Here is a 14,246-nt window from a genome sequence, read left to right on the forward strand (position 1 = left end):
ATGACTCCAACCTAAGTGTATGTAAACTTCTGACTTCAACTGTACGTACTGCCAAAGCATTAATGTTGTGGCTGTATGCGTGTTCCATACTTGGAAGATGGACATTAAGATGTATGTTATGCAGTTTGTTTCAAGTACCCTTCATAATACCTGATACATTTTCTGGTTTCCTGCGTTGGCCATACAGTCCTTTCCTCCTGTCCAGCCCCCTGAAATCACAGAACAATATTACAACCAGGAAATTGCAGATCTGCTATATCAATATATGACTTATACTATGTCTGTGTATTCATGTAAGACAAATAGAAGAGGTGACGCACACTAATATAGCTAACGTATAAAATCATCCGGCACTTCTACACATCAACAGAGTGTATTCAGGAACACCTTATCTCACCTGCAGCTCTCGCACTTGATGAGGAAGCCGTCCTGCGTCAGGCTGCAGTGGCACCAGCTGGCCACAGCCCCGTCCTCCTCCGACGAGCTTTCGCTGTCGGCAGAGTTCTCCTCCTGGCCGCCATTGGTGGCATTGTCATGGTAGCGGGAGGCGGGGTTGAGCTCCATGCGAGGAATGATGGTTTGGGAGAGCGGGGAGGCGGGTGGGGTGGGGGGAGGGGGCGCACCATAGTTGTGATCCTGACAACACACAACGGAAGACTGTTGCATCTTCAAACAACAGGTGTTCAGGCACAAAAAAGGAGGAAGAGGAAACGGAAAATGGAAGACGAATGAAAATGAGGACAAACCAAATGGTACATGACAATACAACCTGTTAGCTGAAAACGCAAGGTGGCGCTGTGTGAACGTGTCAAGCAGCTTTGCAGAGTTCCAACATTGCGCTGACTTTAATTTGTTTGGTTTGTCTAGATACGTGAGACTGCCGTGTTGTGAGGGATAATCTTTCTTCTCTGACCTAAGATTCCACATGCAGCCATACTGGCTTTACGTGCTTTCACACTGACTAACTCATTTAGTTTTCTGCAAAAAGTCCACAAGAGACATCTTACAAAAAGGTACTTGACCGAAATATTGATAACTAAGTATATAACAAAGACTGGCTTATAATTAGAGTGAAGGTAGATATCTAAGTATAGAACAGAGACTATAATTAGAGTGAAGGTAGATATCTAAGTATAGAACAGAGACTATAATTAGAGTGAAGGTAGATATAAGTATAGAACAGAGACTATAATTAGAGTGAAGGTAGATATCTAAGTATAGAACAGAGACTATGATTAGAGTGAAGGTAGATATCTAAGTATAGAACAGAGACTATGATTAGAGTGAAGGTAGATATCTAAGTATAGACCGGAGACTATGATTAGAGTTAAGGTAGATATCTAAGTATAGAACAGAGACTAATAGTGATAGAGGAGGAGAGCCGTGTACTCACAGTATATGGCAGTCCTCGATACCCATGACTGTGTGCACTCCCACAGTTGTGGTTGGGGTAGTTTTTCTCGTTCACGGCAGGACTTGCTTCCACTGACTCAGGGCTGAGAGTGCGAGCGAGAGAGCGAGCGAGAGCAGGAGAAAAGTAGAAGTTAAATATAGAAAGAGAACCAGATAATGGGACAAGTTAGAAGAAACATTTTATCTAGAAAGACTAAACATTTAGTCTAACTATGGTGAAAGCCATTTTTTCAACCACTTATACAGCAGCTAAGCTTGTAAACAACCAGCGGGTGAAATCTCCCAGGCTTGTTCTGTACACTAGATGGCACCACAGCCCAAAACATCCAAGAGCCAAGGAAAGCCTGGGAGAATGATGACCATTCAGGAAATGGAATGTCGGCCGCCATGATTCCTGGCGTGTTATGCACCTCCCCCATTGCCCTTTAGCAGAGGTCTCGGTGGGAGAGGAGAACAACCTTGTCTTTCACCTAACAACTACAGTCCTGGTGCACGAAGCGCTGCCGAACTATCATCTCAAATGTCATAACGCTCCATCTCTAACAAGAAAATATTACATCCCAGCAGGAGATTTTTTTGTAAATGTCTTGTCTGCTTATCATTGTTTTCATGTGAAGTGAAATCCCCCTGAGTCAGGTTGGGGGGGAGAAGGAGGAGAAGACATGTATGGATAGGGGGAAGGAGGCCTGATCCAGCAACATTCCATAGAAGCTCAGTCATCTGTCCCACCTACAGCAGTGCTGGGTTCAGGTCCATTTCATCTGTCCCACCTACAGTGTAGCAGCAGTGCTGGGTTCAGGTCCATTTCATGTGTCCCACCTACAGTGTAGCAGCAGTGCTGGGTTCAGGTCCATTTCATCTGTCCCACCTACAGCAGTGCTGGGTTCAGGTCCATTTCATCTGTCCCACCTACAGCAGTGCTGGGTTCAGGTCCATTTTTCTGTCCCACCTACAGTGTAGCAACAGCGCTGGGTTCAGGTCCATTTCCTCTGTCCCACCTACAGCAGTGCTGGGTTCAGGTCCATTTCATCTGTCCCACCTACAGTGTAGCAGCAGTGCTGGGTTCAGGTCCATTTCATCTGTCCCACCTACAGTGTAGCAGCAGTGCTGGGTTCAGGTCCATTTCATCTGTCCCACCTACAGTGTAGCAGCAGTGCTGGGTTCAGGTCCATTTCATCTGTCCCACCTACAGTGTAGCAACAGTGCTGGGTTCAGGTCCATTTCATCTGTCCCACCTACAGTGTAGCAGCAGTGCTGGGTTCAGGTCCATTGCATCTGTCCCACCTACAGTGTAGCAACAGCGCTGGGTTCAGGTCCATTTCCCTGTGGTTTCTGGGGACATTTCTTCACAGTGTTCAGCAGAACAGTGGACTGTTGGGCTCCTATTTCAATACTTGTCTGATTTAGCCTTGGCATCATCACTATTCAGTTACAGTATGTGATGTATGTGGTGGTTGAGTGCATCAGTGCAAGGTTTTTCTACCTTGTTTATTTTTACAATGGAAGAGAAAGGCTTTCACCATAGTTGACAAGTCTATTTCTAGAAGGTGAAGAAGGATGCGTGCATTCTCACCCCCACACCTCCTCCGCCCGCGCGGTACTCCCTCCCTTCACCCCGCCCGCGCGGTACTCCCTCCCTCCACCCCGCCCGCGCGGTACTCACTCTGATCCAGCAGCCATATCTGAGTAGGACGTTTCTGGTGTGGTGACTCCCAGCGCGATTACTATGCTCATGACGTCCTGCAGTGATGAGGAGGGGAACGGGGGGAGGGAGGAGGGGGGGGGGGGGGGAAGGGGAGGGGGGAACGGGACGGGACGGGAGAGGGTGATCACGGGGTCCGAACTGCAACGACAGACCACTCTAGGGGTGGGGTGCCGCAAAGCCGCAGCCGACGGCTCACGGACATGGGGAGACCTGAGAGAAAGAGAGAGGTAATTAGTGAGACAATCACCTACACACAGACATAAGGTTGGCACAATTACCGTATAACAGACGGTTATGGATGAAGGCCGTCATGAACATAAACTAAACGTAATTTTTTAAAATTCTAATAAATGTGTGGAGTGAACAGGTGCCTGGATGAACAGGTGACTGAAGATGGGACGCCCAGGCATTTGTGCAGTTGAGTCTGTTTCTGCTGTAACATGGACTAGACTCTCCAACGTGACGAAACCGTTGCTCCTTGCTGAAACAAGCAAGGTGTTTAAGCAAACAAGTTTTCAGTTGTCGAGGCAACGCCCCCCTCCCTGCAGCAGCAGCACATGCAGTCAGGAGCTGAGTAGAGTGTCTTTTAGTCCAAAATTCCATGACCGTCACAGCCCTAAAACACAGACACCAAAAACACAGACACTAGACCCACAGACACCACACCCACAGACAAAGTAACAAGAGAACAGTCAGAAAACACAGTTCTGACCCTATGAACCTGAGGGAGTTGGGTAAAGCACCAGCAGGATTCAGGCAAAACCTCCATGGTCAAAACACCATTATAGATACAAGCTGGCAATGAAGCAAAAAGCTGCATCCCCCGCTGCTGACACACCACTGGACCATTTCATTTGGATTCTCAACGAACTATCGTGAGTCATCCCAACTCAGAGGTCATACTAAATCCTTGCGAGTCCTCGACAAAACAAGCCTAAAAAGGACTACAGAGGTAGAAGCAGCATTACTCTGCCTCAACTAACAAAGAACCCTCTCAACAACAACAAAAAACAGCTGGCAAACTGCTGGTCATGTTCTGTAAGTGTGTGTGAACAATGAACGTGACTTTCAGGACCATGAGTTGGCACCTAGGCCTTCATCTTAGGCAAGTTGGATAAGAATGGTAACAGCAATGACACGGTCAAAACTAACATCTGATACTTCAACAGCTTCATAGCAAAAGTGTTCCACTCAAATCAGATGAGGAACCAGTGTTCATTACAAGCAGCTCTCTTTGGCATTTGTTCCCGTACACACTCGCATGCAGCACAGGCACAATCACACACACACACATTTACAAACACATGCACAAACACACAGGGGAAATGTCAAAGAGCCACCTATAATACTTCACATAGAACAAACAGTATGCTGAGTCATGCAGGCTGCTCCACCTAGATTGGCCTTGTTACGACAGCCAGGAGTGGAGTCGGTCTGCATGGCACACTATTCCCTATATAGTGCACTACTTTTGACCAGGGCCCGATGGGTTACTGTGAGCTGTAAGCTGTGGATAAGAGGGTTTGCTAAATGACCAACATGTCAAAGTGACGCCCAGGCCAGTGGTGCTATATATCCAGTGTGGAGAAAAACAACAGACAGATCCCCCAGTCACCACCTCCACCACCCCTACAGTGGGAGCTCTAACTGGGCCTCTCTCCTCCTCACCAGGTGCAGTACCAAGGAGAACCAGCTGGGGCAGTGTTTGCCCAGACACACCACAAGGGTGAGTCATCCAGCCGGCTGTCATATGATCCATACACCACGACAACAACTCTGGAACACTGAGCAACACTCCTCCGACTCTCTCGCGCTCTGTCTCATCCGCCCAGCCACCTCGCAGGCAGGCAGGCAGCAGACTGAGGCTGCAGAAAGAAGAACCAGCCCTGGGAGCGTGTGAACCCAGCAGCAGAGAGCGGGAGAGGATCTGGCATAGAGCAAGGTCATCTGAAAACTCACTGACTCTCACAGTCATGAAATTAAGTGAACGTACTCAAATGTACACGAGGGCGCGCGCATGTACATACACTGTTGCACACACGAGGAAGTGGTTTTCACACGTAACGCTGGCGGTAATGCAGCTAATATTGGTTTGCACAATGAAGACGACACTACACGTAGACTTTATGACCCATCCTTGTATAAAGCGCATTGTTCTCCTGTGGTGAGTCCAGTAATTGGTAGCCTGGTCAAAGTACTGAGATGCATGGCATTTCTGAACTGGTCCCTTAGCTACGCTAACACTAGCGTGCATGCATGCATTCCCAGTGGCTAGTTACCAGCATCTAGGCAACAACAATGGATTACCTAATAGCCTAGCTCCCTCCACTAACGTCAAGGTCAGTTAACTCTGGGCAGTTTCTAGCCGAACAGTGACGACTGCGGAAAAATATGCACTCTTTCTCAGAGTGGTTGTTGCCCAGAAAACATCAATCCAAATACAATAGTGGAAAGGTGTGGCCCTAGATGTGTGTGTCGCTCTGCTACAAACAGATTCAAACCTTGTGTTTGGTTTGATAAGAACAATATACAAAGTGTTTATGATACAGAACATGCCCATTTTACACTTCTGAGTTGAAATCCCCTTTAAATCTGAGGGACTTTGTTACTTTTCAATAAAATACTTATCTTGTGAAAATACAGTAGGCTGTAGTAAGAAACGCCGACCGGTGTTTTGCTTGGATGTGGATTCAGTCTATCTAGCATGTACAATCGTAAAATTGTACTTTAGGGAAAAGTTACGTAATATGTAAAGTTATGCAAGGTCACACAAAGAGTTACTCTTAACAGTGATTTTAAGAAGAAAAATAAAATCCCATAGCATATGGCCAGAGTGCCATAGAGAAAACAAGAGCTTATTAGAAACAACTTGACTGTTAGTAGTGAGAGAGCTGTACAAGAGATACATTTTTGGGACAGAAATAGCCGGTTCCCTGCGAGGCCTCAAAGGGAGTTCACCTTTGGGCCTCATTCCAAAACAACAATGAACCGAGAGGTATATTCCAGAAGGGCCTCTCTTACCTCTCCCCCTTCCTCCTTCCCTTGTTTGCTCCCCCCAGCCTTGAATAGCAGGCTCAAATTACCAGCGGGCTCAAAGTCTTTTCACTTCACTAGAACAGAGGCCATTTTGGAGGAGTCAGTGAGGGTGATAAAATGAACAGCACAGAGGAATTCTTCACCCCCTCCATCCCTCTTCCTCCTGTTTCTCTCTTCCCTGCCTCTCCTTCACTCTCCTGCCTCTCCTTCACTCCCCTGCCTCTCCTTCACTCCCCTGCCTCTCCTTCACTCCCCTGCCTCTCCTTCACTCCCCTGCCTCTCCTTCACTCCCCAGACACAGTTGAGCTCTGCTAGACGTGCTTGTACCATCTGCTAATAAATTATTTTGATTCCTTTTAATATTTGAATGATTTAGGTGCTCACCTGTCCCTGGAGGGATATAGTCTACGTAAGCCGTCACAAGAAGGGAGAGGAAACAGGATGTTTACAGACAAACACACACACAAACAGCTGAACACCTAGAAACAGCCTAGCAGGCAGAGTAAGCCATGCACCGCTTGACCAAAACATACAGACAGACCCCCCCGCCATAACAAACCGAAGTGAAGCAGCCATGCAGCTCACTCCGCACACAGCCAGCCATATTTCAGGAAATAGGCTGACCGGGAAGAAAAATAAGTCTGTGTGTGTGTGTACTCTCATTCAATAGGCCCTAGACATAATGAACACGTTTTTTTACAATTGGAAATTCCCTCGGCACTGTTTTAGGAGTCTAGGTTCAGGAGAAGGGGAATTGACAGGGTGAAAACTCCTTGGGCAATGTGTTCTTCGATTTGTAAATAGTGCCACTCCCTTCTGTTGCCATTGAGGAGCATTGGTGCTGGGTTTCGGGTGCTTGCCCAATTGACAGTTAGCCTATACACAGAAGCACAAAGCACAGAATAAATGATTGTCAAGCGTCAACTTTTTGATTTCTATCACATAACAGAGGATTTCTTCCATTGCTCAACGGATGTCACAGCCAGGGTTAAAAATGAAAATTTGAGCCCTTTTAATTTATTATTTTTTTTACTTACAGAGGTGTTTGTTGAAAGTATTATTTAGCATAGGTCTTTTCTGTCGCACAGCAATCATTGTGCAAAACACTATCACGGAGTAGTAGACCTGCACACATCCGTGAGACCCCGTCATGAGACCCCGTCGGCACCGTGTCAAGTCATGCCCCTGTTCGGGTGCCAAAGATCAGCCTACACCAACCCTCAGTCACCTCAGCTCCCAGCTGTGCCCTGGAATATGTGAATTGATTGCCCCCCATCTATCTTCAGAGTTTGTACTGCTAGGTGACCTAAATTGGGATATGCTTAACACCCCAGCCGTCCTACAATCTAAGCTAGATGCCCTCAATCTCACCCAAATTATCATGGAACCTACCAGGTACAACCCCAAATCCGTAAACATGGGCACCCTCATAGAGATCACCCTGACCAACTTGCCCTCTAAATACACCTCTGCTGTTTTCAACCAGGATCTCAGCAATCACTGCCTCATTGCCTGCGTCCGTTATGGGTCCGCGGTCAAACGACCACCCATCACTGGCAAACGCTCCCTAAAACACTTCTGCAAGCAGGCCTTTCTAATCGACCTGGCCCGGGTATCCTGGAAGGATATTGACCTCATCCCGCCAGTAGAGGATGCCTGGTTGTTCTTCAAAAGTACCATCCCCACCATATTAAATAAGCATGCCCCCTTCAAAATATTTAGAACTAAGAACAGATATAGCCCTTGGTTCACTCCAGACTTGACTGCCCAGCACAAAAACACCCTGTAGCGTACTGCACTAGCATCGAATAGTCCCCGCGATATGAAACTTTTCAGGGAAGTCAGGAACCAAGGAACCAATACACACAGTCAGTTAGGAAAGCAAAGGCTAGCTTTTTCAAACAGAAATGTGCATCCTGCAGCACTAATTCCAAAAAGTTTTGGGACACTAAAGTCCATGGAGAATAAGAGTACCTCCTCCCAGCTGCCCACTGCACTGAGACTAGGAAACACTGTCACCACTGATAAATCCACGATAATCGAGAATTTCAATAAGCATTTCTCAACGGCTGGCCATGCTTTCCACCTGGCTACCCCAACACCGGCAAATAGCTCTGCACACCCCGCAGCAACTGGCCCAAGCCCCCCCGCTTCTCCATCACCCGAATCCAGACAGCTGATGTATGGAAAGAACTGCAAAATCGGGATCCCTACAAATCAGCTGTGTTAGACAATCTTATCCCTCTCTTCCTAAAATTATCCGCCGCCATTGTTGCAACCCCTATTACTAGTATGTTCAACATCTCTTGCGTATCGTCTGAGATTCCTAAAAATTGAAAAGCAGCCGCGGTCATCCCCCTCTTCAAAAGGGGGAGACACTCTAGACCCAAACTGTTACAGACCTATATCCATCCTGCCCTGTTTTTCTTAAGTCTTCGAAAGCCAAGTGAACAAACAGTTCACCGACCATTTTGAATCCCACCGTACCTTCTCCGCTATGCAATCTGGTTTCCGAGCTGGTCACAGGTGCACCTCAGCCACGCTCAAGGTCCTAAACGATATCATAACCGCCATCGATAAAAGACAGTACTGTGCAGCCGTCTTCATCGACCTGGCCAAGGCTTTCGACTGTCAATCACCGTATTCTTATCGGCAGACTCAACAGCCTTGGTTTCTCTAATGACTGCCTCGCCTGCTTCACTAACTACTTCTCAGATAGAGTTCAGTATGTCAAATCGGAGGGCCTGTTGCCCGGACCTCTGGCAGTCTCTATGGGGGTGCCACAGGGTTCAATTCTCGGGCTGACTCTTTTCTCTGTATATATCAACGATGCCGCTTTTGCTGCGGGTGATTCTTTGATCCACCTCTACGCAGACGACACCATTCTGTATACATCTGGCCCTTCTTTGGACACTTAACTTCTCTAGGGTAGGGGGCAGCATTCGGAATTTTGGATGAAAAGCATGCCCAAATTAAACTGCCTGCTACTCGGGCCCAGAAGATATGATATGCATATAACTGGTGAATTTGGATAGAAAACAATCAAAAGTTTCCAAAACTGTTAAAATAGTGTCTGTGAGTATAACAGAACTGATTTGGCAGGTGAAAACCTGAGAAAAATCCATTCAGGAAGTAGTTTTTTGGGGGGGTTTTGTAGTTTTCTATTCAATGCCATTACAGTATCCATTGACTTAGGACTCAAATTGCAGTTCCTATGCCTTCCACTAGATGTCAACAGTCTTTAGAAATTGTTTCAGGCTTGTATTCTGAAAAATGAGGAAGTAAGAGCAGTCTGATTGAATGGACCTTAAAGTATCACAGAGCTTTTTCATGCGCTCGACCGAGAGAGTGCCTTTCTTGTTTACCTTTTATATTGACGACGTTAATGTCCGGTTGAAATATGATCGATTATTTAGGCTAAAAACAACCTGAGGATTGAATATAAACATCGTTTGACATGTTTCTATGAACTTTACGCATACAATTTGGATTTTTTGTCTGCGTTTGAGCCTGTGGATTACTGAAGAAAACGTGCAAACAAAACTGAGGTTTTTGGATATAAAGAGTCTTTATCGAACAAAAGGAACATTTATTGAGTAAATGAATGTCTGCTGAGTGCAACCATATGAAGACCATCAAAGGTAAGGGATTAATTTTCTCTATTTCTGACTTGTGTAACTCTTCTACTTGGCTGGTTACTGTTTGTAATGATGTCTGCTGGGCTATGTTCTCAAATAATCGTAAGGTATGCTTTCGCCGTAAAGTAAAGTATCGTTATGGTCGGTGTAAAGTAAAGTAAAGTAAAATCTGACACCGTGGTTGGATTCACAAGAAGTTCATCTTTAAACCTATGTAAAATATGTTTTGTTTTCTGAATTTTTATAATGAGTATTTCTGTATTTGAATTTGGCGCCCAGCAGTTTCACTGGCTGTTGAAGAGGTGGGACGCTACCGTCTCACGTACCCTAGAGAGGTTAACAAACCTTCAAACAAGCTTCAACGCCATACAACACTCCTTCCGTGGCCTCTAACTGCTAGTAAAACGAAATGCATGCTCTTCAACCGATCGTTGCCAGCACCCGCCCGCCCGACTAGTATCACTACTCTGGACGGTTCTGACTTAGAATATGTGGACAACTATAAATACCTAGGTGTCTGGTTAGACTGTAAACTCTCCTTCCAGACTCACATTAAGCATCTCCAATCCAAAGTCAAATCTAGAATCGGTTTACCATTTTTGCAACAAAGCCTCCTTCACTCATGCTGCCAAACATACCCTCGTAAAACTGACTATCCTACCGATCCTTGACTTCGATGATGTAATTTACAAATTAGCCTCCAACACTCTACTCAGCAAATTGGATGCAGTCTGTCACCAAAGCCCCATATACTACCCACCACTGCGACCTGTGTGCTCTCGTTAGCTGGTCCTCGCTACATATTCGTCGCCAATCGCACTGGCTCCAGGTCATCTGTAAGTCTTTGCTAGGTATAACTCTGCCTCATCTCAGCTCACTGGTCACCATAGCAACACCCACCCGCCAACACCTGCTTTGGCCGCCTTTCCTTCCAGTTCTCTGCTGCCAATGACTGGAACGAATTGCAAAAATCACTGTTGGAGAGTTGGAGACAAATCTCCCTCACTAACTTTAAGCGTCAGCTGTCAGAACAGCTTACCGATCGCCGCAGCTATACACAGCACATCCAACCAACTACCTACCTCATTCCCATATTTGTTTTTCTGCTCTTTTGCACACCAGTATTTCTACTTGCATGTCATTATCTTCACATATATCACTCCAGTGTAAATTGCTAACTTGTAATTACTTCACCACTATTGGCCTATTTATTGCCTTACTTCATTTTCACACACTGTATACAGATTTTTCTATTGTGTTATTGACTGTACGTTTGTTTATCCCATGTGTAACTCTGTGTTGTTTTTGTCGCACTGCTTTGCTTTATCTTGGCCAGGTCGCAGTTGTAAATGAGAACTTGTTCTCAACTGGTCTACCTGGTTAAATAAAGGTGAAATAAAAAATAAATCTCTGTCACCCAAAAACCACACCACAACGGCTGTGCGTATTCTTCAATGCCACATTCATATTACCGATTTAATTATTTTTTAAGTCAGACAGGACGGCATGAAACCTCACGGACTAAAATGTTCAAAAATGTGAAACTGAATAAGTACAAAACTTTCAACCTTGGTGATGTGGATGAGGCATAAGCATTTTGTTAGCAAATGTATTTTTACACCAGAAACTTTTAATAGAAGCAGAAGGCATATAGCCTGGCACAACGCAAGCCCCGTCACACACACAGAACGTTTGAGAGATAGACTTGAAACGACAAGGTGGATCAGCCAAACTCATCTGGCGTTTCAATGCTTCCAAATGTCAGTTACTGGCCGTAGCCTAGCAATGCATGTTTTACTGGGGGGGGGTTCTTTTAACTGCAGCTACTTGACATTGGAAAAATCCGATTCTTGCAGTCATTGTTTTAGCACTATCCACTGCGTTTTTAAACTACGGCGCACGACATGGTTTAAATGTCCCCACAAAATCAGCACAATCTACTTTATATTTTTTTCAAACTGCCATTGTCTTGAAGCCAACATTGGGATCACGTATACTCTGCTGATAACCATACAACAATAAAAAAAAAAAAGAGTAAAAGAGAGCAGGGTACAATATGGCGATCTTAACAAAATGAGGAATTTGTGGCAAATGCACGGGGGCCGCCATCTTCATGCAGCTCAACCCTGGAGCTTACATTTTGATGCACAAGGTACTGGCTGAGTTGCATTGAAAGAACATCTGTGGTGGGTGATGTGAAGTTTAAAAAAATACATCACTAACAGAACATTGATCAAAAGAGGAATAGCTAGCTTCTGGGAAACTAGTAGGAAATGAAGGCCTCAATAAGAAATATTTTTCTGGTTTAGAAAAATAGAAAATAAAAGAGAGTCTAAGGTTCTTGAAGCAGGTAGATAGTAAAGCTCCTCTCTGGAATCCCACGCGATATTTGGCAGAAGTCGCTAGTCATTTATGCAACCCTTCCACATGAAAATAACGGGGGAAAGAGAAAGTGAGAGAGATAGAAAGAGCGAGAAGGAGAAAGTGAGATGGAGAGAGAAAGTACAGTATGAATGATAACAGCTCCTCCATCTCTCTCATCCTCTTTGAATGTCACAACTGTCTGCTATACGCACAACCCAATTGTTCCCCACAGCGACAGTCTCCTGGTCTCACAACACAAATACAAAGCAGAAAAACATTTCTGCATCAAATAGGACCCCACCCAGCCTCCTGTTAAAAGCAACCCCCTGAAAGTAAACATGGGATACTGAGAGGAGGTAGCATGTTAATAATCCCACGAACTGAGTCCCAACACTCATTCTTTTTTGATATCGCGATTTAGGCTAGCCCTAGTTGAGACAGCGCCTCAAAATCAAATGGCTAAACCGCGATTTCAACTCCAATTTTGGTCAGCCATCGTGTCGTCAGATCAGAACACCGATATCATGACCTGACGGTTCTCATGCCATGCGGTCAAGCAGCGAGAAGCGCATTGCAGCCTGTCATTAACACAACAGTGTACAGCTGTCTGAATGGATTGGGACCAGAGTGGGGATGAGGGGGACACAATGGAAAAACAAAAAAGGGGGAGCAAGCCGACAGAAGGGCCAATGTGTCACAAAATCAATCATCTGTTTCGGAAGCAAACAAACCAAGCCACTGTCCACTGGGACAGAAGAGGAGAGAGAGAGAGCCTGAGGGAAAGGGAAGAGATGCTGGTTTGGGTTCACAATAGAACTGGGACGATAAACAGAAGATTATCGACACCGACCATAACGATCACATATCGCAGGCATTTTGCTGATGTCGTTCATTATGGGTGATTGTTTTTTTAATTTATCCGTTATTTTACCAGGTAAGTTGACTGAGAACACGCTCTCATTTACAGCAACGACCTGGGGAATAGTTACAGGGGAGAGGAAGGGGATGAATGAGCCAATTGTAAACTTGGGATTATTAGGTGACCGTGATGGTTTGAGGGCCAGATTGGGAATTTAGCCAGGACACCAGGGTTAACACCCCTACGCTTACGATAAGTGCCATGGGATCTTTATTGACCTCAGAGAGTCAGGACACCCGTTTAACGTCCCATCCGAAAGATGGCACCCTACACAGTGTCCCCAATCACTGCCCTGGGACATTAGGATATTTTTTAGACCAGAGGAAAGAGTGCCTCCTACTGGCCCTCCAACACCACCTGGTCTCCCATCCAGGGACTGACCAGGACCAAACGGGGACAATTGATGGGTAAAAGTTTAAAGGGTAATTAAAATAAAAACTGTGGCACACAATGTTATTACTAACATTCTCACATCAATTCAGGCAATTTAATCGCCATATGGATTTCTGTCCATGTCGCCAATTTCTAGTACACAACATCTCAGTCTGACCTATCACTTTCTATTAGTCAGACTGACACAAGAGCTGCTCATTGAATAAATAAAGTCTGCTTCTCGATGTTGAGGTAGCAAACCATCTGTTTAGAGTAGATGTTAATAGGGCCGTACAAAGTGCCAAAGACACGACAAAAGCAACAGTCGACATTCATCATGGGATGGTTACTTTCTTACATTTGTTGGAACTTGTTGGCTGGGCACAGTGCTTGACTTTTGGTCACTTCACCACAAGAAGGCACGTCTGCCTTCTATTTTTGCATCAGCCTGCTTCATGGGTGTCAGGGTGGAATTTTCACATCAAAAAAGGGAGAAATTAAAATAAATGTAAAAGGCAGTGAGTCTGAGTAACAGTCTCTTTAGCTAATACACTCCCTGTACTTCATGTAATAGTCCACAGAAGCCTGAGCAAAAAAACTAAACAAGGGCCTGACCACTCATTGTCAGATAAGCCCGTGTTCTAGCATAACATAAAACAGTCTCTCTCTCTCTCCCATGACGAACACATTTACATGACATTTCCATTTCCTCCTTTAGCTGACGTGCTTATGCAGCGAGACGGACGGTCAGCCTTCACTCCACCTCGCGCTGATGTTTATCAGAAAACGCATACGTATG

The 14,246-nt window shown here is 45.4% G+C and overlaps 1 protein-coding gene across 3 annotated transcripts in view; it reads right to left on the reverse strand.

The window, feature by feature from the left end:
* Window positions 1-14,246, reverse strand: part of LOC120065420 (histone-lysine N-methyltransferase SETD5-like) — a 43,350-nt gene that overhangs the window by 20,936 nt on the left and 8,168 nt on the right. For 2 of the 3 annotated variants that reach the window (XM_039016421.1, XM_039016422.1), the window contains exons 2-5: window positions 3,077-3,328; window positions 1,394-1,496; window positions 398-666; window positions 151-209 (exon numbers count right to left, since the gene is read on the reverse strand). In XM_039016421.1, coding sequence (XP_038872349.1) covers window positions 151-209; window positions 398-666; window positions 1,394-1,496; window positions 3,077-3,147 — 502 coding nt within the window. In that variant the 5' untranslated portion in view covers window positions 3,148-3,328. The remainder of the gene's footprint in view (window positions 1-150; window positions 210-397; window positions 667-1,393; window positions 1,497-3,076; window positions 3,329-14,246) is intronic. The other variant, XM_039016423.1, reaches the window with a different exon arrangement.

Source organism: Salvelinus namaycush, chromosome 20, assembly GCF_016432855.1.
Source record: "Salvelinus namaycush isolate Seneca chromosome 20, SaNama_1.0, whole genome shotgun sequence".
Lineage (NCBI taxonomy): Eukaryota > Metazoa > Chordata > Actinopteri > Salmoniformes > Salmonidae > Salvelinus > Salvelinus namaycush.